The 24,931-nt window shown below is 41.5% G+C and overlaps 1 protein-coding gene across 2 annotated transcripts in view; it reads left to right on the top strand.

Annotated features, from left to right (window-relative positions):
- TMEM117 (transmembrane protein 117) overlaps positions 1-24,931 on the top strand; it is a 99,251-nt gene that overhangs the window by 61,849 nt on the left and 12,471 nt on the right. For both annotated transcript variants that reach the window (XM_087723558.1, XM_087723557.1), the window contains exons 6-7: positions 1,545-1,704; positions 14,361-14,490. In XM_087723558.1, the coding sequence (XP_087579684.1) occupies positions 1,545-1,704; positions 14,361-14,490 (290 nt within the window). The remainder of the gene's footprint in view (positions 1-1,544; positions 1,705-14,360; positions 14,491-24,931) is intronic.

Raw genomic sequence — 24,931 nt, 5'->3', positions numbered from 1 at the left:
GGTGGAAAATACAAAACTGACTACATAGCTAACTTTAAAAACTGCTATGCCACCAGATAAAGACAGAATGCAACAATTACCATTGCAAGCAGGAGGAAGAGCTGTTACACTTGAAATCCACCCGAGCCTTCTATAATTTCGTAAAAGCCAAACTTAAAAGACTTCAAAACAATCAAGCTACTCGAAAGATATGAGAGAGTGGGGTATTAGTGGGGAGTTGATAGCAATAGACAAGATACTTTTGGGGACAAATTTACAATTTCTTATTGGAATACAAGATGGAAGAAGAGCAGGTCAAGGAGACAATGGTTGCATGGGTGATAAACTTTGGTTATAATATACATTTGGACAGATGGCAAGAACTATGGGAAAGGAACAGGAAAATAATATTGTCAATATTGTATAAGGAAAACCTATATAAGATGTTTTATAGGTGGCACCTTCCGTGCACAAGAATCACCAAAATGTTTAGAAATTCATCGCCAAACTGCTGGAAATGTGACCAAGAACCAGGCACGTACTACCATATGTGGTGGTTGTACCAAAAAGCCAAAATATACTGGCAGAATATCCAAAAGTGGTTGATAGAGATAACTGAAGAGGAAATAGAATTCACACCCGAACTATTTCTCTTGGGAATTATAAACAAGAAATACAACAAGGTGGTTATCTTTTTAACTATACATATTATCACGGCAGCAAGAATAGTATTTGCCCAAAATTGGAAAAACAGGGAAACTCTACATGAAGGGGAAATAATTAGGAAAATTTTTGATCTGCACTGAAATGGATAAATTGACGTGGGAATTGAAGAATAAAGATGAATCAGAATATTATAAGATCTGGGATAAATTTTATCAATGGTTGGAATATAAAAGGAAAAACCCAAAATAGGCATGAGCCAAGATTCATAGAGTGGAGACTAGAATTATGCATAAAATGATAAGTGGGAGAATGTACAAGATAAACACAAACCAACATGGCTCAAAATAGGTTACTTTTCTCTTTTTGTAAGTACGGTATGGATCAAAGGTTAAAAAAATAGGGTGGCTACAATGTATGACTGAAAACCTTAGCATGTATGGCATAGATTCTGCCAGGACGGTTTACACTGTGTCCAACGTTTTATTTTACCGTATGTTTAATAAAAAAAATCTTAATTTAAAAAAAAACTATTGTGTTTCCCACATGCTCCCAGCGGTATTGGTTGGGTCTGGGGTGGGAGAGAAAGGGATGGGACAGGTCACCCCTACAGTATTCTTTTAGTCACTATTGCTCACTTCCACAGTAATGCTCAGTTTTTTGACAGGCTCGTTGGAGTTTATTTGTAGCAGCAGCAAATTTCATCAATGCTAGTTTGGGGACCTGCCTAGGAATGATAGAGTTGTAGCCCAGCATATATAGAACAAATCTAGTTGTAGAAGATTGATTTACAAGAATATCCATGCAATGGTATTTTAAGTATAACAAAGAAAATGTTATTTTCAGATTGTTTTGGAGGTAGCTATAAAGTAATTAGTTGAATTTTGAATTTTTCTTTTTAGGACAGTTTTATTTACTTTGACCTCAGTGATTGTGCTGATCATCACAACAGACTGGATAAACTGGGACAAGTTGAATCGTGGATTTCTGCCAAGTGATGAAGTTTCGAGAGCTTTCCTGGCTTCCTTCACCTTAGTTTTTGACCTTCTTATTGTCATGCAGGTGTGTTATTCCAGTATTCCTTCCACAGAGTGCTTAAGTAGCTAGAAATCTTCCTATTCTGATGTATTATTTCATATAAGCTCTTGTGGATTTTACAAATAAGGTGTTCTTCTACTCAAAATGGCATGGAGAAAAATAGAAATAGGATAAACATGAGGTTTTCCTTGAAAAACCTCCCTTCTGAAGTTGAAATGAATATTTTAGCAAAGTAAGGTTGTTTCACATTATCACACAAAAAATCAACAACTTGAATTGGTAGGCAGTTTTATTTTCTTTACACCAAGAACTCCTCCACTTATAATCAGTTTTGGTAAGGACTGCCTCGCCCACCCCCCTCAAGAAAGCGTAGAGTCTTGAAAACCGGGTATTTCAAAAGGTATCTTTTTATTGAAAAGGGGTGAAAGCAAGTCAACATTCAAAGCAGGCTCTGAAACCCTCAGGCTATACAATCCATGATAAAGGAATTTAGGAACCACTCCCAACCATCCAATGTGGATTCCCACCAATCTGCAGGTGTGAAAATGTTTTTGTACCGGCCTCTCTGAGAAAAAGATAAGCAGGGATTCTCAGGATCATCTTCCGAAGTTGCAACTCACATGGTTCCCCCCCCCTTGCATCGCCCAAGAGTTGAGGATTTTCCAGACCTCTGAGGCCCCAGGCAACGGTTATAAATCAGGCAAAAGGTTATACAGACAGGCAAGGCAAGACATAGGATAGTAGGATACGTAGAAAGGAGAAAGAACAAAATGCATCAAATCCCCCCCCCCTTCGTCCACCGAAGCATGGCAGATACATGGATTTGTCAGTTTCTTTCTACCAGCCACTGTTTCCAAAAAGATGGATTCTTAAAGATGATCTCATTTTTGCTTTTTTGAGACTTACTGCCAAAATAAGAATACACAAACCTGGACACAATTGCTCTGATAACAAAGATGCCTCGATAGCTCTTTTCTAGTATTTGATCTTTTTCTTTTGTTATAAATGAATTAAAGGGTCTATCAAATCAGAGTTTATTTATTTTTAAAAGTTCTAATTTCTTTTGGTTCTGGCTACATTTCCAAGTTTGATTTAGTTTCATGGTGATCTTTTAATAGCTGTTAAATGTCATGAAACTGTTAACAGTGACATTTTTCAGGAAAACATCAAATGTTCTATCATTTTGCATGTAAATTAACATAGCAACATGTAGCAACATCATTGACTTAATTTCTATATTATTATTGATATAGTCTTGCTTTGCAACATGAAGCCTTACTTTACAAAGTATGGGCTCGATCCATCCGTTTTAATGTCCTTTTTATTTACCGTATTTTCACCCATATAACCCGCGGGTTATATGCGTTTTTTACATACACAGCACGCCCCCGTGGGGTATAAAAGTGGGCGGGGTATACGAAAAATATTTTACACAGATTAACTACCGGTAAAGGGAGAGCTTGGGACCACCACTTTCCTCGCGGCAGTGGGCTGGCTCGGCGGCTCGGGCTCCTTTTCTCCCTTTTCCTGCTTGGGTTTCGGGATGCCTTCATGAAAACCCCGCCCCTGGCTATGGGCGAAGTGACCAGGAAGAAGCAGGAGGCGAGAGGAAGCGCAGGCGGTGCTCGGCAGCCCGGATTCTGCTTCGCCGCCAGTTCAGCAGCTCCTCGCCTTCTCTGGCTTGTAAGTCCGAGAGGAAGGGAAGGGGGGGCGGCGGCTGGCCTGAAAACGGAGCCACAGCCGCGCCGCCGCCGCCTTCCCTTCCTGCCGGACTTCCAAGCCAGAGAAGGCGAGGGAACGTCCTGAGAGGGACGGGAGGCGGCAACGGAGGAGAAAGCCTGTGCCAGCTGGGGAGGGGTTGGAGGAACGGAGGAGAAGGGAACATCCGGAGAGGGACGGGAGGCGGCAACGGAGGAGAAAGCCTGTGCCAGCTGGGGAGGGGTTGGAGGAACGGAGGAGAAGGGAACGTCCGGAGAGGGACGGGAGGCGGCAACGGAGGAGAAAGCCTGTGCCAGCTGGGGAGGGGTTGGAAGAACGGAGGAGAAGGGAACGTCCGGAGAGGGACGGGAGGCGGCAACGGAGGAGAAAGCCTGTGCCAGCTGGGGAGGGGTTGGAGGAACGGAGGAGAAGGGAACGTCCGGAGAGGGACGGGAGGCGGCAACGGAGGAGAAAGCCTGTGCCAGCTGGGGAGGGGTTGGAGGAACGGAGGAGAAGGGAACGTCCGGAGAGGGACGGGAGGCGGCAACGGAGGAGAAAGCCTGTGCCAGCTGCGGAGGGGTTGGAGGAACGGAGGAGAAGGGAACATCCTGAGATGTCCCTCTCCGGACGTTCCCTTCTCCTCCGTTCCTCCAACCCCTCTCCCCAGCTGGCACAGGCTTTCTCCTCCGTTCCTTCCCCTGATCTCAGCAGTTTCCTTCTCCTCCGTTCCTCCAACCCTTCCCCAGCTCTCACAGGCTTTCTCCTCCGTTCCTTCCCCCGATCTCAGCAGTTTCCCTTCTCCCTTACTCGTCGCGGGTTATATAAGTGGGCGGGGTATACGGAAAACATTTTACACGATCTTGAAAACCTGCAGGTTATTCGCGTGGGCGGGTTATTTGCGTGGGCGGGTTATATGGGTGAAAATACGGGTAACTGATCAGATTACACCAAAAGTTAAACATCTTTTGTACAAATTCAGACAAAGTGTTAGTGTTGAATTGCACAAATGAACAACAGAAATATTATACACTGATATAGGAGATTATGCTTACTGGTGTTTGAGAATTGAGCCAATTAACTTTAAAAGGAAGGCAAGTGGTTGCAACAGTAATAGGAACTCTCATATAATTATAACTCCAAGATTTTGCCATTTCATAAAAATGCTGGTTCTTTAGAGCAGTACTGACTTAATTTCCAATAAACTACCAGTTCTGCTCTTCTCAAATCATTTGTGGTTTGATTCTTTTCCATATGGATGAACATTAGCTAGAGTGATGATATGTACACTGAATATTATTCATCTTAGAGAAAGAAGAATGCTTAGGTCTATCTGTGACAATCAGTGGCAGCCAAAATTTACATGAATGATACATGAATGTTCTTTCTTGCGGATTTTAAGTCCTTTGATTTTGAATACACCAGCTTTCCCAACTGGTTTCATAATGTATATGTTGGATCTCTCTTCTATAAATTAATTGTCAATAACCTTCTTGACCTTGGATTTTGGAACTTAGTTCAGTGTATCTAAAGTGCAGGACATATAGTGATGAAAAATATTTCAGATGATGAGTCATCATCCTATTATTATCTATTATTAATTATTATTGACAGGGGTGTCAAACTCAAGGTCCGTGGCCCACAAGGTGGTTAGATCTCACCCGTGGAGCTACTCTGTTAGCAGGGAAGTATCAGTCCTTGGTGTCTCGGCCCAGCCCAGGCCGGACTGGGTGCTGATTTACAACCTGCTGGCAGCCATCCCGGCTGGAACATGGCCAGCCTTAGATCCACCTGGAGGCCAGGGGGCAGGGCTGAAGTGGCAGGGCAACCACATGGGTCGGATCTAAGGCGGGGGCAGGAAACAACACCATCGGTGTCAGTGGTAGGTTCCGGATCCCATTGCAACTGGTACGCCAGTTGAGGGGCTCTGCAACATGCGCAGCGCAGGTGGGTCTAGGGTGCTGTGACTGCCAAGCTGGCCCTAAGCAACCGGCAGAGGCATAGGGGATGCACATTATCTGGCCTGTTGGAACTGCTGGGCGGTCTCCCACCCTCATGCTCTGTCCCACAGCATGTCTTTGCTTGCCCATGGTCACTGTGGCTGGGATGGGGCAGGCAGCTGGGCAGCCACCCAGCGCATCTGGCGGGCTGGATTGCGTGCCTCCCCCCATGCCTCTACCTTAGCTTACTGCCATTGCTGCTACCACAAGGTGAGGGGAGGCAGGTGGTCGGGTGGGGGTGGAGTCATCCAACTTCATCTTCTAACTGAACTGTACATGCGGGATGAGTCTTATGCCCACTGCCCCACTCACAAAGGCCTCGGCAAATGGGAAAAGTAGGGAGCTCCCATGCCCAAGAGGCAGCTGGGAATCCACAGTCCACGCAGCGCAGGTAAGTCCAAACCCCATGACCGCTGGGCTGATGCTCCAAGCATGTGGAGGCACACGATTAGACCTGCTTGGGTAGCTACGCAGCCTGCCAGATGCGCAACTACCTGCTCTGTCCCATCCATGGTGGCTGTGGGCAAAGACAGACTGTGGGGTTGCGGTGAACCAGCCCTGCCGGTCAATGCCATGCTGCAGCCCTTGTGCGTTCGGCTCCCTCCTTCAAACCTCATCTTCCAGTGAGCATGCCCCCCCTTCCCATTACTGGGGCTGTTGTGGTGGGAGGAGGCAGGTGGCAGAGTGCTGCAGGAAGCTGTCCTCATCCTCCTTCACCACGACTGAGCATCATTAAAAATTATAAATGTTCCTGACCTTCCCAGCGGCTGCAGGCAGAAAGGAGGAGTTTCTGGAGAAGTCGCCCACCAAGGGGAGGCAGGCAGCTGTCCCCCTTTCAGGGGTTCTTGGCAATGGAGGATTGCCCCCAAACCCACCCTCCTCTATGACTGATGAAAGCAGGGCAGACATAGTTTAGGTGCGCTGGGAGAGGGGTGGGGGATGTACTGAGTTCTCATCTGAGTATTTTTGAACCAATCAAAATGAAGATGTTCTTTGAAAAAAATCACACTTTGAATTTTGCCATGTAGTGTGCCTCTGGGAAATAAAATGGCTGTTAGAAAGGAGGCTGCACAAAACACTGCACATGTGGTGTGTGTGTGTGTGTGTGGTTAGATAGATAGATAGATAGATAGATAGATAGATAGATAGATAGATAGATAGATAGATAGATAGATAGATAGATAGATAGATAGATAGATAGTGGTGGGGAAAGAAGTCTGGCTTATAAAAAGGAGAACTAGGAGCTATAAAGGCTTGTGGTTCATGGCGATCTAATTTTCCAGATACCAGTGCTATTCCAGCTTTGAACATATCACAAGATCAGGGATCCACTTCCTGATACCAATTAAAATGCCTCAAAGTCCACCAAAATCCCTCCAGGCTCTGTGTTGAAAGACTGTTCGTTCATCTCTTTGCCCCTCCACTGTCAATTCAACTTTACTTTGCTCTTGAAATTCAGTGCAATGTAGACCTTCTCAAAATCCATCTAAATTTATCAAAGCAAAAATAAACCTGCTACAAAGCCTAAGTGATTTGACTCTAACAACTGACAAGAAACACTTGACTTTTCCTTCCATTGCTATCATGACAAAAAATGGATTGTTGCTTGACTTGCTGAATGCAGGATTCAGTGTGGAAGGAAAAGTTTTGCCTGGCAGAGAGCTATCAAAACAAAATGTTTGAGCATGCAAGAAGGGACAGGAAAGGAGAAAGGGAAAAAAGAGAGACAAAATGAAGAAAATATGGGAAGAGAGCAAGGAAGGAAAATTAAGGAAAGAGGGGATGGAAGAAGAAATTAGAATGAAGGAGGAAGGAAAATGAAGAGGAAGGAAGGAGGGAAGGAAAGAGATTATAATGAGACTGAGTGAGGGTCTCAGGGAAGTCCTGCCTTAGCACTTGGCCACCACAGGTGCACCCCTGCCACGAATCCTGTGTCACGCCCACCCTGCCACACCCACCATGACCACGCCCCTTCCCTGCCCCATGTTTTTCCCCCCCAACACAACCCTGATGCAGCCCTCAATGAAATTGAGTTTGACACCCCAGATCTAAGATATGAAAAGTGGTATAAAATGCAGTTGGATTAGCATTTAGATATTTATGTCTTTTTGCTGTTCCAACATTCATAATGTTATGTTCCTGTAGTAAAGGGAATATTAAAATACTTGCTGACCAACCTGACCAAATGACCATTGGTCTATTCATCAGCAAAGAATATACAAAGTTTTGGAACTGGTGGAGTTCCCCCTAGCTGTTTGTTTTCCAGCCCATATGTTCATCTACAGTAAACAAAATTCAAGTTCTCTGAAAGCTAGCTACAGGGGATGAAAAAAGAAGTACAATTTAAAAAGCATCTGAATGATTATTAAAGGAGGACCATTTCCCAGGATGGAAGAAACAATATGGAGTGTCTGGGTGTTTGAATGCTTGAATTCCTAAAACAACCCCTTGATTTTATGTGGCATTTTAAAAAAAAGAGGAGACAATATACAAAAACAAGTTGATTTTAGCCAAAAGGCTATTAAACTCTATATAAACGTTATGTTCTAGACTGCATGTTAGATAATGTTGGCAACATCAAGATACTAATTATATTTTGCATAAATAGGATGTATTGCTAGTGTGTTACATTTCTCATATTCCTATGGAGATTGTCTTGCAAATGTTTTGCCACTGCATAAGAAATACAGTTGATGTTCCAAAAATATTGATCAGCCTCCTCAATCTTTGAAATGTCCAGTATCCTTGCTCTGGCTTTTTATTCCCTTTCTGTCAGTACAGCTAAACATGAGATACTCCCGTGTTTATTCTTTCTCATTAACTCTTAAGATTTATTGAACAACTATGAGGAAAACGTTGAAAAAATGGTTTTCTTCTGCTTTTGTTTCTGTTTTGTCAGCACACATACAAGACATTACAACATCTTTCTGTAATATGTCAAATTCTCAGTTATGGCATATCCAGATTGAAAGCATGAGTGGGGGAGGGGGGTCACTGCTCAGATATTTCTATGGAGTAAAACCTTTGGTCTTTCCCAATGCCTTTCCACTGTGATTTAACTATTAGTTATTGAACTAATTTCTATTATAGAAAACAGAAAAGTTACAAAAATGTTTTTTTCCTGAACTTTGGTTGAATGAGAGAAAAAGTCCAAAAGCATAAGTGTCATTTTTAAATACTTATATTCCTTGTATTCCCATTCCCTATCTGGGTATAAATTCGTGTATACAAAGTACCTTCTGAGAATCTACTTTGTATAACTGCAATGAGACACAAGATAAAAAATACACATATATTATCTTATGCAACTCTGAATATCATTATACTGAAGGCATAGAATGCTATTGTCTGCTATCACTATTATTACTAAATCATTCTTTTGACTATGAAAAACGAAGTGACCTTGAAGGTATTGAGCTCAGGGAGAAACTTCATTTGAAAATCTTTGGCTTTGTTGCACTCTCCCTCTCCTATCTCCCTTTCTCTTGTTGTCTTTCTGGATTCAGTTCAAGAGGGGGGAAGAAAACACTGGAAACATGGAGGTTGCTTGGAAAGATGATTTAATGGTGGCTTGAGCTCCTGAACAGAAAAGGGGATCACATGCTTTAAGATGTTGGGTAAAGAAGAAAGGAGACCGAGATGCTGAAAGTTCCTGGTTTTATGCCCTCTCTGGCCTTTGATCTTGAGCTTGTATTCTGATTGGTTGTCAGATTCCCATGGGGCCATGCAGGGGCAACTCTTTAGTCCAAGTTTGGTTGTCTTGCTGGTTGATGTAATTTACCCAGGTGCCTTGTGGTGAGTTTCTGTAGAAGGCTAATCCTACCTTATCTCTTATTGCACAGGGTAAGTCTTATGTTTAATTGCATTATTGAGTGAAGTTTGTCCAGCACAGTTGTTATTCATTTAGATATTTATCCAGGATGTATGACTGAGATAGCTCATCTTATTTACAAGGTGGCTTTGGCATCAGTAAATTGTTATTCCAGTAAAATCAGGTTGACATTGGTTGGTAATAAATTAGAGGTTTAAAGAAATAAAGCAATAAGTCTTCTAACTCAACTAAGCCAGCTTATTTCTGAAAGAAATATAAAATCTTTACTATAGTAAAAGTCGTATTTTCCATGTGAACATTACATAATATGAAGTAAACACACTGAAGAATTCATGTGTGATTTTCTTCCTATTAATTTATTATGTTATTGCAGCCTTCCCCAGCTGGTGTCTTCTAGATACTTTAGAAATCAATCTCCATAATCTCCCAGTTATTGCAGAATACAGAAACTGAAATTCAAAGTACATGCAACGTATAAAGCTTGGGAGAATTGTGTTTCACCTTACATACAGCTACATTTAGCAACAGGAAAACAACAACAACATACTATGCAAAAGTCAGTCAAGATATTACAGGAATCTGCTATAACAATTTTACTAATTTTAAATTAGTAAAATTTATTTTTTATTTAGGCCTCGTGTTAGGGATGCTTATTATTGAATGCACTGCTTATTAGAATAGATTAATACATTTTATGATGATAATTGAAGAAGTTAAGGGACAAGAAGACTGAGAATACTGCCAGATCTAATCTGGGTCAGTCATTAGAACCAGCTTTTGGACTTGTGATGGAGCCCATCCTAAGGGAACTTCTCTTTACCAGAATGTGTGCTTTTGGCTATTCTATGCGTCGGATTTATGTGATGCCTGGTTGTGGGTGACTTTTTAATTATTGATTGGGGTGTTGATTTTCGATCATTAAGTCATAAGGCTGTTGTTTCCTTGTGCTGCCAAGTCCTCTGCTGTACCTGATAAGCTGGTGGTAAATCAGCATTCCAGTTGACTGACAAGGGGACCATTTTTCAGGCTTCAATCATTTCCCTGGCTATTTTTGTACCTGCTTGGCCAACAATCATAGTAACTGCAAAATTGAATTACTATGTCCTAGTTCATGAGGAATATGAGTATGATGAATGAGTATGATGAAGTATGAGGAATTAATAGGGTGAATTAGAAATTCAAGTAAATGAGGGCAGATATGATATTGTTGCCATTACTGAAACTTTGTAGGATGAAACCCACAAATGGAACATACAGCTAGAGGGATTTAAATTTATTTAAATCTATTTCTGAGTCCCTTTAAAGTGGATATTTCTACTAGAGATTCCTTGCCAGCCATCAGAATTTAGACATTTCCAATAAAGGTTCCTTCATGAAAGCTGCAGGTCCAGAATATACAGGTCCACAAGGAATCATAGCTCTTGATCATGTACTCACAGAGAGTGGCTGAAAATGCTCCTTCTATTTGCAGGAGAAAAAAGAGGGTGGTTGGCTTAAAAAGCAGAGGCTGAACAGCATGAGATAGTTGAAGAAGAAGTTGAAATCTGAGTCTTAAAAGTCTAACATCTCACTAAAGTTTCAGAATAAATTTCGAATTACTAAGAAAAATGAAATCTAAATAAAATGAAGCAACAGCTTTGCTCTGTGTCTTGGAAGCTGCTTGAAGCACCAAATTATAACATTCCAAGAAGCCTTTGAGGCACAGCATAGTAAGCAGTCCAGAGCCATACAGTCAATAGACCTAATTCATCATCATCACCACCACCATGAATCATGATTTATTTTGGAATAAAGGTTACATCACAAGAGTTCAATTTCAGTAAAAACCCTTTTTGCATCACAACCCTATTTGCATTTATTTAAATATAAACCCCAGATTAGGATTAGTTCTAGGATACTTCCATAAAAGAGTTCCTAAAGTACCAGTGACATTTCGCTATGCATGTCCTCCAAGATTCAATAAATTAACCACAGTATAGCTGGTCTTTAATTTAAAAATCACAACTGGGACTGGATTTGTGGCGGTAAATCAAGTAGGACATGACTTTACAACAACAGTTTTTACGATGATTGTTAAGTGAATCCATCTTCCTCAATGGACAGGTTTTGCTGGAAATCACAGTGCAGGATACTATACTAATTGTAAATGTAAGCTAGCTACCAAGGCCTTAATTATGATCATTTGACCGGGGGTGGTGGTGTGATGATCGTAAGTGCAAGGGCAGATTGTTAGTCACTTTTTCCAAGGCTGTTGTAATTTTGAACCATTGCTAAACAAACAGTTATAAATCTATGATTACCTGGAATCCACTAATGGCAATCAATTCTCCCTGTTTCTTTACATGATCTAATCAAATTTTGATTATACTCTAGTAACTTTTAAATGATGAAAAGCACAGAGATTTTACCTCCATATATGCCTATACACAAATGTACACACAACCTAAGAAAACTTTGGGCAAATTGGGATTTTTTTTTCATAACTGGTTTCATTCCAACCATGTTAAATTGGAAAGTGACATTTATTTCTGTGTTGTTTGAATTGTCTGTTGGTTTAGAACTGAGTCAGAATTAGGATGGTTCAAAACATAATTCAGAAATTACAGTTTTTATAACCCTGGAATAAAGAGCCTAGGTACTTATGGTTTTCTTATACATATTGATTACATCCCTGACCTTTCAACATAAATGGGGAAAAAAAGTTAAGGGAAATTTGATTAGACATTTTTAGAGTCTTCTTTGCAATGCGACACTTGGCACTAAGATTGACCATATCATGAGGCAGAATGAAGCAATTATCTTGGCAGTTGTCTGAAGGATGGTTGTGTAGTCTTTAAGCCATTTCAATTTTGCTATGGAAGAGAAGGACACTTGAGGTGCTCAGTCCCATAAACTATGTCAAGGAGACAATTCAGTCGCCAGTCCAATAATATTTGGGAATGCTTTCTTTATATCAGGTAGGAAAATATCTTGACCTGCCCCCAATGAACAAAATTTCCAATTGCAGAGGAGATTTTTAAATATACTTACGTAAGTAATTGAACATACTTAGAACACCCATTCAAAAATAAATAGAAATTTATTTATTTATTAGAAATAAATGTCGAAGAATTTTTTTTAAGAGTGACACAAGAAAGTAATGTGGTGAAGATATGATGTCCTTATATGAATTTCCTGATTGTATTGTATGGAGATGCCATACCCAGTTTATGAGAGAATGCACTGAATTCAGCCTTAGTTTTTTCACAAAAAAGTCTCACTTTAAAAGTTGGAAGACTGCATATAATAAGCATGTTATCCATAATAAATCCCAAGTTCTTCAAAATACAAAAGGGGAAACAAAATGCTGCCATTCAGTGGTGTACTAACCATTTAGCAGACTAAGCAGGTGCTCAGGGCATCAGGCCCAAAGGGGGCACCACGAAGTTGAGGAAGAAAGAAAAATCAATGAAGATTTGTACAATATGTACAAAGGAGGGGGGGCACCGATATTTGTCAGTGCTTAGGGCACCGGTGACTCTTAATCTGCCATGATTTTAGAACAATTTTTCTATGTTAACAAAATATTTCTTTTGTCTTCTGCGACAGTTTTACTTTTGCAACAATTTTGTAGCCAACTATTTACCTGCTGAATTTTCTGTTTGTAAACTGACAGTTTAATTATGGTAGCCAGGGCTGTTCCTAGAAATGAAAAGAATGAATTCCATTATAGTTTATAATAGAGCAGAGTAGGACCCAATTTTTTGTACTCATTTCTAAAAATATACATTACAATAGAAAAAATATGTATGTCAAAGTTAAACTCTGGAGTCCTTGGTGCTGTTGGAGCATGCTTGTTAGATTACAGACAGTTCATTACCTGAATAAGTAACATCATCAGTATTAGTGAGTGTGGGATTTGTTCCCTTTTTAGTGAAGATTTACCTACATGTAGATTTCTCCCATTTGTGGGCTTTCTGAAACATTTGATGCCCACAATTATAGTATTATTGTATATCTATATAATAGTATAATATATTATACGGATTAAATAACATCACCATTGCTAATGATATGAGGTTTGCTCCCTATTTACAGTATATACAGTAGCTTTCCCTGCTTGTTTTGGTGGAGATTTAGATAGATTTAGATTTAGATAAGTTTATTTATATGCCACCCCTTTCCCCGGGGGGACTCAGGGCGGCTCACAACTTAAAAGGGGGGGGGGGAGGAAGACAAACTTTTACATATAAGACAATACATAATTAAAAACACAACATTCATACTATTCGGGCGGGTTACAGTCTTAACCCCAGGCCTGACGGGATAGCCAGATTCTGAGAGCTGTGCGGAAGGTCTGGAGGGTGGTGAGGGTACGAATCTCCATGGGGAGATCGTTCCATAGGGTCGGAGCTGCCACCGAGAAGGCTCTCCTCCGCGTGGTTGCCAGTCGACATTGACCGGCAGATGGAACTCGGAGGAGGCCTAATCGATGAGATCTAATAGGTCGCGTGGAGGTAATTGGCAGTAGGCGGTCTCTCAAGTACCCAGATCCATTACCATGAAGGGCTTTATGGGTGACAAGTAGCACCTTGAAGCGTACCCGGAGATCGACAGGTAGCCAGTACAGCTCGCGGAGGATAGGTGTTATGTGGGTGAAGCGAGGTGCACCCACAATCGCTCGCGCGGCCGCATTCTGGACTAGCTGAAGTCGCCGAATACTCTTCAAGGGCAGCCCCATGTAGAGCACATTGCAGTACTCCAGCCTAGAGGTCACAAGGGCACGAGTGACTGTTATGAGAGCCTCCCGGTTCAGGTAGGGGCACAACTGGTGCACCAGGCAAACCTGGGCAAATGCCCCCCTGGTCACAGCTGACAAATGATGTTCGAAAGTCAGCTGTGGGTCCAGGAGGACTCCCAAGTTGTGGACCCTATCTGAGGGGTGTAGTGTTTGACCCCCCAGCCTGAGAGATGGAATACTTGCCAAATTGGCAAGTATGATGTGGTTCCTTGATTAGAGTGTTTGCTTGTCTGGTGTTAATCCCTGCTTATCTGGGTGTCATAGAAAGGTAATCTATAAATCAACTCTGTAGAGTGTATCTGAAGATGAGAGGAGATATATTTTAAATAAAAATGTTAGAAGGTGAAAGGTTTTCTTTTCTCTTTTTTGGCAGGACTGGGAATTTCCACATTTTATGGGTGATGTTGATGTGAATCTTCCAGGTTTGCCTGCTGCACATTTTCAGTTCAGACTGCCTTATTTTAAAACTATTTTAAAGGAGGAGTATCACATTCATGTTACAGGTATGTAACATTCTTTGAACTTCTTATTCAAAACAGAATTAGAGGATTCTAAAGGAAAAATTTATCTTTGATTTCCATAATTGGGAAAGAAAATAAAAATACTTTTCTTGGGAAGAACATAACATCAGTATATATTGAAATTTGTCTAGATTAAAATCCGCTCATAAGTGTGATTTCTTAAAAGAGCAATGAGAATTTCAGGAAAAAGATGCTTCGTTCATATGATTATTCACCTAAAATTTGAAATAGTACAGTCCAATGACACTTGTCCTATACAATTTGCCCTTGTATCAAATTTCTTTCAGAAGATCTAACCAATGTGAATCCCAGGTTATATCTTTGCCGATTAATTTAGCTTCCATATAACTTTTAGCTCCCCTCCATTCGCCATGGTTTCAGAAAGACTGGCTGCAATGCTCCCCCATTCTTTAACTGTAAGAAGTACGGAATAGCAGATGATTTCCAGAAGAATTAAAAATAGACTTGCCTCTTAACCATAAGACTAAATGTTAAGAGAGTATATATTAAAATAGCATGTTATAATGTAGAATTGTACAAATGCAATTAATGTGCTTGTATTTGTTAGTAAATGGCATACATGGGGAAACCTAATCTTGGGAGTATCCATGACAAATAGAGAAGGAGAGTTATGTTCGTATTAATGACAGCTTTCTTTAAGAGGAGATTTTTGTCTAGAATTTGACAAGTCTAGATCCACTATAGTAAAGAATAGGAAAAAATGAATGAAAACCCATTTCAGGTTTATAATTTATTACTCATTAGAAGATTTCTTCTAACTGACTGATACCACTGCATTGCTTTTGATTTAGTAAATTGAAAGTGAATACTATGATCTGAAAAGTTTGGGTAGAAAGGGCTATGTTGTCAGATTAATAAAAGTAATTAGAAATTATTAGAAATCATAAAGCAATAGAAAAATAGAGGCAATTTACTTTAACTCTTTCTGTCTTTTGGATGCAAACTATCAAAATTATAAACTGAACAATTTTGAAAACATCTCCATTGAAAACAAAATAAAGCTTAGAAGATTATATATTTTTAAATGTACTTAGAAAATGGAAAGACATTATATATCCAACAGCCTTCGGGAGATATGAGTCTGGACGAGAATAATCTGTATATTGAAATTTTAAACCAATTAAATAGTTAGCACTAAAATATAGTTAACAGGAAGAGAGAACTCTTCAACACTGTACATTTCAATTAAGAGATACGCACCTACAAACACAAAGCTCAGTGGAGTGGAGAAGTGAAACTAAGTCTGAAAATGAAATATTGTTTTTAAATGTATATCTTTACATTGCAATCTAGAAGATAAGAACAATGCTTTCAATCTTGCCTGACAAGTGTCCATTTGAATATCCTTTATGTATTCTAGGAAGAACAGTACAAAAAGAACAATTTCACGTTTCTCACATGAACCCCTTTGATCTCAGAATCATACTGTTGTGTATAGTATCCCTTCACACAAAGGAAATCTAGGAAAAAACAGAATTCTATTTCCTGTAGAGTATACTTGCTCAGATATACACTCATACTTCACAGTGTAAGAGAGACTACTGTCTTTTACTAGAAAGCACAGGCATTGTGTACATATGACGTGAATCTGATTCCTCTCATCCTTTAAATGTTGCATAAATAATGGAATGATCTGTATCTCATGTATAGAAGGATGTGAATAGTAGGTGAATAATAAAAGCTAAAATGTAGCATTTTCAAAATGTATCATTGATTGTGAGGGTCTAGAGCGGGGGTATTCAACCTTTTTATACCTACCACCCACTTTTGTATCTCTGTTAGTAGTAAAATTTTATAACCGCCCACCGGTTCCACAGTAATGGTGATTTTATGAAAACCTAATGAAAATGTTTTTAAATAATGCTATGAATTTTTTTAAAAAAGTCAATTAATTTTTTAAAAAAGGAACGTGCTTCAATATCAGACAAAACCCCTACCGCCCACCATGAAAGCTGGAACGCCCACTAGTGGGTGGTAGGGACCAGGTTGACTGCCACTGGTCTAGAGACAAATGGTTACTTGGAGAAAGATTTTCTATAACGAAGTGAGCAACTTGAAGTGACTTGCCTTCCCCCCTCCCCTAGCTCTTTTTAAAAGCAGACTGTCTAGTTGGCCATTGCATTTACACGGCATTTTCCCTCTCTCAGACCCTTTAAAATGACGGAGAGGTTTTGTGAAAGGCATAATTTAATTGAAGAATGAACATATGAATAAGGATTGTGAAATCTTTTTTTTCTCCGTTTCCAGCTCAGAATTAATAAGTCCAGTTTATTACAGTTACTAGACAAATTACTCCATTTGAATGCATATCACATCACCAAAGTTGCAAGAAGCTGCTTTATCTCACTTCGGTACCATTTCAGGAGAATCATAAAGAGTATTAAGCCAGCATGAGAAACTCCCCTTGGGTAGGCTGTGCGTGGCCATCTGTTCTTAAATCAGTTCTAGGTTCTGAACTCCATCTTTGGAACTTTTAAAATTGTCCATCTTGCTTCCCAATATTATGGGTACATTATTCAAATCCAAAACTCAGAGGTAAGAAAGAATTCTACAGATTTATCTGATGACACTGTTTAAAAGTTATTTGAAAAATATATTTCTTTTAAATTAAGTGCCTCTGATTATTTTTGTAAGCTATTTGGTGTAAAATTAATTACATGGCAATGCAGTGTACTCTCAGAGAGATGGCCATTTGGCAAACAAATATGAGCAGGGTTCTGCAGTTTAAAAGAAAAACAGGAAAGAATATATTGGACAACTGTCCAATAGATGTCATTAAAAAGTTGGTGGGGAGTCATCATTTTGCTTAAGTTACAGTTTCAATTCATGTCATGATGGATTAGAATATAAATTTCAATCTATTTATGTAGAATTCTGAGAAATCTAATATTGTATGATAAAAGCCCAAAGAGGAGCAGATCTAATCCCTCCCTGACTAATTAGAAGCTTCAATAGATTGGGTACCATTCTATGGCTATGCCAGGAAAAGTTGTGAATTTCTGTGGTTCACAACTATCTCTTTTGACATACCTAGAATATATGGAGACATTTCCTTTCAGTCTGATATAGTTCATTCCTCTCTCATTAGTATCAAGCATAAATGAACAGAATGGATCAAATTATCTTTCTCAGACAAGAGAGAAAGGGAACCTTTACACAACTTCATGTTATGTGCCAGTTGTGGCCTTTCCTGGATCAGGAAATATAGAAACTACAGCTTGTGCAGAGTGTGGAAATGCAGGCAGTTTTGGGAACCCTAAGAATGGCCCCCATGACATCACTGCTCTATTAGCTGCATTGGTTGCCGGTCTGCTTCCAGGTGCAATTCAAGGTATTGGTGGTCACCTTTAAAGCCCTTAATGGCATTGGGCCAGGTTATTTGTGGGACTGTCTCACCCCACTGGGATTGGCCTGTCCACTCATGGGAGCAGAGGAGGCAGGGTGTTGGTCCCCTCAGTTCAATTATTTCAGCTCGTGACTCCAGGAGGAGGGCCTTCTCTGCTATTGTTTCTGCCCTCCAATGTGAGGTTGGCCTCAATCCTCCTTTCTTTTGTAAGGCCCTAAAGACATGGCTTTGCTAGTCAGCTTGGGGACACAGCACAGTGAAAGTAGTTGATTGAGTAACAACAGATCCCACCTCCCCCCATTCTGCCCCTGTCCTCCCTACATGTCCTTTCATTTATTAATAAATAAATTTTAATGTTTGTTTTTAATTTGTTTATGTTTTAATGTATATTTATATATAAAAAAGCAAAATACCACTCACGCATCATCACAAAATCTCCAGAACTGTAGAGCCTACAAACTTCAAATTTGCCACATATGTTCCTCCTGGCTTCTAGGTGCCCACTAAGAAAGGATTTTTCAAAATGACCATCATAACATTAGTATTTCCTATATTATTATTAACACTCTGTGATGCTAAGGAGTTCTACTCCCCCTCCCCACCTGAAAAGAAATCCATCCTAAATGCAAAACACAAGCAGAGGAGATTCAGTTTCAGTTTTACTTTCACAGCAGGAAGCAGCTTTACTGCAGAACAGTTGAGCTAAGCCACACCCAGTCTCCTTCCTGTCTCCTTCTTGCTCACACAGCAAATACTGTTTCAGTTTCCAAACACCTCTCAACTCTCTCACATACTGACAGGACACTAGCCAGATGAATACCAATGGATGCTGGTAGGCAGAGGCAGATTTCCACCCCTTATTTTCCTCCTCAGTTCAGACAAATCTGTTCCTTCTACTGTAACACCAATTAAAGGGAAAAAAGGCAAAAAACACAGAAATATTTTTACAGATGCGATTAGGAAAACACAAATAAAGGAAGCTGCACACAAGTATCGTCAAACTCATCCCCAAGTCAGTAGACAGGCTGTAAAAAAGTATATATCTAATAACTCCTATGTTAATCAGTCACAAATGAGATCAATGCCTTGGACTAATAAGTATTTGTCTCATTTTAACTATGAACCTCTGATTAATTACTCCAGGGACAAGGGTAACCAGGGTCTGTTAATCTCAGACCCCAGTTACCCTGTCCCTGGTGCCGTTCTCTAAAGTGACAGGATGAGAGTCCCGGGATGTGCTGCAGTGGTGGTAAAGTCCACTTCCCTCCCCTTCAGCCTTCCCCTGAACCCTTACACAGCCTTCTCACCCACCAGCATCCAACGGCACTTTCTTTCTGCTGTCCAGAAGTACAACGGATGCTTCCAAATGACATCTTTTGGAGCCAGAGAGGTGAAGGAAGGATATTTTATGTCACCATTAAAAGTGCAGGGGCAGGTCTACAACAGGATAGGGAGTATCATGGTGGGGCCTCAGCAACAGCCTTCATGTCTCCAGATATACTATGTTGGTGATAATAACAATAAGAGCTTGACAAGATGGTTGTGTTGCCATCTTCCTTCACTGGAGGACCCCACTACATGCATGAGCGAATTCAAGATGCGATGACGTATGTGCACCATTTCCGAATGACTGGATCTGTTCGTTACATTTGCCTGCAATCCGAAATGGCCAGAAATTATACAGATCTTGATACACGGGCAAAAATCTCATGATAGACATGACATAGTAGCAAGGGTTTTTCACGTGAAAGTAAAACATATCATGAAGCTCCTCACTAAAGGTTTCATCTTTGGAAATATCAGGTGTCACATGTACTCTGTGGAATGGCAGAAACGTGGACTCCCCCATGTGCATATTCTTCTGTGTCTAGAAGCTGAACTCTGAAAAATCCATATATTTTCAACTCTACTAGGGATCACTTTTGCAATTCACTTTGTACCAAATCAAAGATTATCTTGGATCCAGATTTCATTTGAAATGGATATAGAACACAACAGAAGATTCCTGTGATAAATGTAAGAGCTTTATTTGGATCCAGTCAAGTTTAGCAACTTCAAAGGACCTTCAAAAGCTTGAGCTATTTTTTTTCCTGGAGATTTGAACATTCATATATTGCCTTTCACTTTTCGCCTGCTTGAATTTTTAATATTACATTTCCCTGTATTTTTTAAAATTATTTTAAATTGAATCATTCTGCTTCCATTGTAAAACAACAAGAAAGCCAATGTGTTAAGTTTATATTTACCAGCTAGCCCATGGCTTAGAGGTTAATGCATTGACCTAATATGTAAGTTTCCCAGGGTCAAATCCCATAAGGGCATGGCTGGCTGATGAGAACTAAATAGCTTGAAATAAAATTAACTTAGTCTCCCTTTATTTCTTTGTCTGTAAATATAAATTTAACACAAAAAATTGTTTGTTGTGAAAGCCTGTGAAGGCTCCTGGATTGGGGCTGAAAGGCAAAAGGGGAAGCAATATTATGCTTCATCCTATATTTAGCAATAGCAATAGCAGTTAGACTTATATACCGCTTCATAGGGCTTTCAGCCCTCTCTAAGCGTTTACAGAGTCAGCATATTGCTGCCAACAACAATCCGGGTCCTCATATTTGGGCAGACCAGGTAGCCCTGATAAAAACCACTTTAAAAAGCCACTGTTTCTTGGAATGAGAAGAAGCTTGTTGCCCTTAATCTGCATTCACAATTTATGGAAAGCATTACCAGGCATTATATAAAAGCATCAGTAAAAAATGGGATGTCCTATTGATGGTGAATATGGCCAGATAAATATCAACATTGATTTGAAGGCAGTCCCCAAAATTCTACTGTGGGAAAGTGCTCATATAATTTCAGTTGCGATATTTCTTAAATCTGCTCCATAAGTAGCAATATCTGAATACTCCATACTAAATACTCCATACTTGAAGGAAGGACAAGAAGCAGTAGATGGAAACTAATCAAGGAGAGAACCGTCCTAGAATTTATAAGAAATTTCCTGACAGAACAATTAATCCAATGGAATGACTTGTTTCCAGAATTGTGGGTCCTCCATCACTAGAGATTTTTAAGAGCACAATCTTTTGAGTCTAAGCATTTGGCTAGTTTATGTTTGCCCATCCTATCCTTAATCTTAACCCTTTGTATACTGTGGAATCCCTAATGAGTGTTTTACATAGTATTTTCTCATTTCCTTTTTTTCTTTTATCTGTTTACATAGAGAAAGAGCTGCATTTTTCCATCTGCTAATCTCATCTAGATTTCCTTTGACAGATAGCTCATTGTAGAGCTTGTGCTTTCTTTCCTAGGCAGTAGTTTATATAAATATACAGGATAGCCTAGTTTCCATGGTATCCAGGGAGCTCTATAGGACTTAAAAGAAAGTTGGTTATCCACTCTCTCCAACTGTTTGCTTGTTAAATTAATTAAGTTGTGAGCCTATTTTTAAATGTAAATGTTTTAACTTAACTATACTGGAAATAAGTAATTTGGACATTCAGAAGTCTGAATGTTTAGAATGGAAAGTTATGCTATGATGTACAGTATATTTACTTAATGGAAAAATATTTAATTAAATAGCATTATTATTCTTCCAGATTATTCTGCTCAGGAAGTAGTTAGTTATGTGCTTTTTGTTTTTGCTCTAAATTAAGTTTGTTATGTTACCTTATCAAACAGATGTAGCTGTATGATAAATAAATGTATACTTAGATACATTATTTGTTTTCTTATATATGGTATTTTGGAAGAAAGGAAGACATATTCATCACAGTTAGATTCACTGTTGCCACCAGGCTAATAACATCATGCTGTGCACTTTTTTGGACTGCTTGTTCATCTTTGGTCCCCATCTGACTCTCAGCAATCACTTGTGCCTTCAAATAGATATAACACAAGAAGTGGCCAAACTCCATAAACCATTTCGGCAGATAGACCAAACCAGGTGAGGGTAGCCAATGGTTCTTCAACTCTCAGTGAGATAGGGGTTTATCTATTCCAGCATGTGAAGACTAGCTCTGGCAGATTGAGTAGAGTGAGTGAATTAGCATAGCATAATTGTCTAATCCTGAGTTTCTCAATCTTAACAGCTTTAAGGTGTGGACTTGAACTCCTGGAATTCCCTAATCAGCTAATCTGTTGCTTGAACATGCAGGTCAACAGTCTTTCATGATTTGAACTTCTGAATTCCATTTTTAAAACAATACATATTATAGTGCTTGATGACTAGTAACAATGCACAAATAAGCTGTAAAGATAATGTATAGGTGTCATACATAGCTTTTATTTTTAGGACCTATTTTAAAATATTTAAAGGCAACTTTTCCATGATGTGATCTGCACTGCAAGACAGAATTACTTAATCTACAGGCCACCTAGTTGTTCTTATAAGAATTTTGCTCTGCAAAGGAACATGGCTGCCGGGCTTTTCGCTCCGGCGTTCACATGGGAAAAATAGCCAAAGAAGGAGAAATTGCCCCCAGAAATCGAGCTTGAGAGAGACCAGGGCACGAGCGATTTCTCGGAGGGTCTGGTGCTGGCAGCGGACTGGAGAGATTTTGCTCTCCAAGGCTGCCTTTCACGAAAAACGCCGACGCCGCTCGGAGGTGCCCGGAAGACGCCGCGGCTCAGCTGATTAGTGAGGCGCTCAAAGACACCGCCCGGGCGCCGTTCGGAGGCTGAAGAGAGACCAGGGCACGAGCGATTTTACGGAGAGTCTGGTGCTGGCAGCGGACTGGAGAGATTTTGCTCTCCGAGGCTGCCGTTTGCGAAAGACGCTGACGCCGTTCGGGGACGCCCGGAAGACGCCGCGGCCCAGCTGATTCAGAGCGGCGTTAAAAGACACCGCCCGGGTGCCGCTTGGAAGGCGTCGCGGCCCAACTCGGTTAGAGACGTTGGGTAACTATTGTTGGAGACGTTGGGTAACTATTGTTGGAGGTTCGTTGAGACCCGGCTGACCTGAGAGAGCCTTGACTCTCCTCCACTTGCTGGCTGAGAGAATCTCCCCCCCCCTTTTATGATACTTTCTTTGTCTCGTCTGTGTTTTTGGTTGCTGTGGACTTGCGCTGGACTATTCATCGCCCCAGGGAGAAGGCGGTTAGCCTGGAACAGCACTGGGAGAGAATGGGAGGCTGTCTTCATCTGCTGCTATTGCACCCCCCTTCCTCTCCCCTCGGCTTGGCCTCCCCTGTTGGTGCATTCTCCCCTCCTCTGGGCCGTCGCCATCGCAGGGCCTTTTGCTGGGTAAGATTAGACTCCTCCTGGAATGCGGCTTTTGGACTTTTTGGAGTATATCTTCATCTGCTCTTTTATTTGCACCTTCATCTGCCACGGCCACTGTTGCCTGATGCCGCCTTGGACCTGCTGCCACAGATAGCGCCACTACTGGCCGAGCGGGGGTACTTACAGCACATAGAAGGCCCTCTCCTTGCCTCAACCATCTTGGACTTTTTTGGACCTTCCCAGAACTATTCGCACTTTAAACTAATCAATTTTTTGCGCAATTTATAATTTCTTTCTTTTCTTTCATCTTTCTCTTCTTTCTTTGTATGGGCTATGCATGAGGTACGCTTGAGATGAATGAATGTCCCACTTTTATGACCATATTGTTGTAAATTTTGTGTTTTTAACTTCTTACGTGGGGACTGTTTGGGGGAGTGTATGAGTATGCGTGATTCGGAGGACCTGCCGGGAGTTGCGGGGGCCACGGGGGTGGTTGAGGGGACCAGAGACACGGGAGAGGGTCGGGGTATTGCGGTCGTAACAGGGAGGGGCAGATACGGCGGGGACTTTAGGGCAGGCCATTACCGGGGAAGGAGGGTTCGCTACATTACAGAGATCCCTCCTTCCGGCCCTAGGAGTCCCACTCCAAGACCAGATGGCGCAAGTAGTCAGGACCCTGGTCTCAGGCTGTTGTCGCTAAATGCCAGGTCTGTTGTACATAAAGCTCCTCTCGTCCGGGACTTAATTTTAGACGAGAGGGCAGACCTGGCATGTATTACTGAAACCTGGCTGGGCCCAGAGGGAGGAGTCCCCCTTGTAGAGCTGTGCCCAGAAGGATTTCAGGTGCTGCATCAGCCGAGAGCCCAGGGAAGGGGTGGGGGTGTGGCCACTGTTATCCGAGAGTCGTTAGTTCCTCGTAGGGTCCCTGCTCCGGAGATTGTCGGGTGTGAGTCTTTGCTGTTAAAGTTGGACCTCAAGGGTCAAGTGGGTCTGCTGCTAACGTACCTGCCTCCCAACAGCGTTGCAGCAGCCCTCCCCTCGCTCCTCGAGTCGGTAGCCGAGCTGGCAATTGAGTTCCCTAGGTTGATGGTCCTGGGGGACTTCAATTTGCCGTCGCTCGGTGAAAACTCTGATGGGGCGCAGGAGTTCATGGCTTCCATGACAGCCATGGGCTTGACCCAAGTAATTCGGGGCCCAACCCATTCAGCGGGACACATGCTTGACCTCGTATTTCTCTCGGAGCAGTGGATTTGTGATCTTGGTCTGAGGGGGAGTGACATCATACCCCTGTCGTGGTCAGACCATTGCCTACTGAGGCTCGACTTCCGGAGGCCAAACCCCCACTGTAGGGAGGAGGAACCGACCAGGTGGTTCCGCCCCAGGCGTCTTATGGAGCCGGTAAGGTTCCAGACAGAGCTTGGGGTTATTCCTGACACTTTCGCCCACAGTCCGGTGGAGACTCTGGCTGCTGCGTGGCACTCGGCAGCGTCGGAGGCCCTTGACCGGATTGCGCCACTGCGGCTTCTCCGAGGCGGCGGATCCCGGAGACCCCCTTGGTTCACCGAGGAACTCCGGGAGATGAAGCGCCGGAGGAGATGCCTAGAGCACCGTTGGAGGTCCGATAAGTCCGAATCGAACCGGGCAATGGTAACCACCTGCACCAGGGAATACACCAGGGCACTTAGGGCAGCAAAAAGATCGCACATAGCCACCCTGGTAGCATCCGCTGAGTCCCGTCCAGCCGCCCTGTTTAGGATAACCCGCTCCCTATTGAACAAAAGGGAGGCGGGGGAACCCTTGCAGGGCAGAGCTGAAGAATATGCCCAATTCTTAGCGGAC

The sequence above is a fragment of the Thamnophis sirtalis genome, unplaced genomic scaffold, assembly GCF_051295495.1.
Source record: "Thamnophis sirtalis isolate CommonGarterSnake01/CBP01778 unplaced genomic scaffold, rThaSir2_p1.2 scaffold_9, whole genome shotgun sequence".
In the NCBI taxonomy this organism is placed as follows: Eukaryota; Metazoa; Chordata; class Lepidosauria; order Squamata; family Natricidae; genus Thamnophis; species Thamnophis sirtalis.
This window is presented reverse-complemented; position numbering and strand designations above follow the sequence as displayed.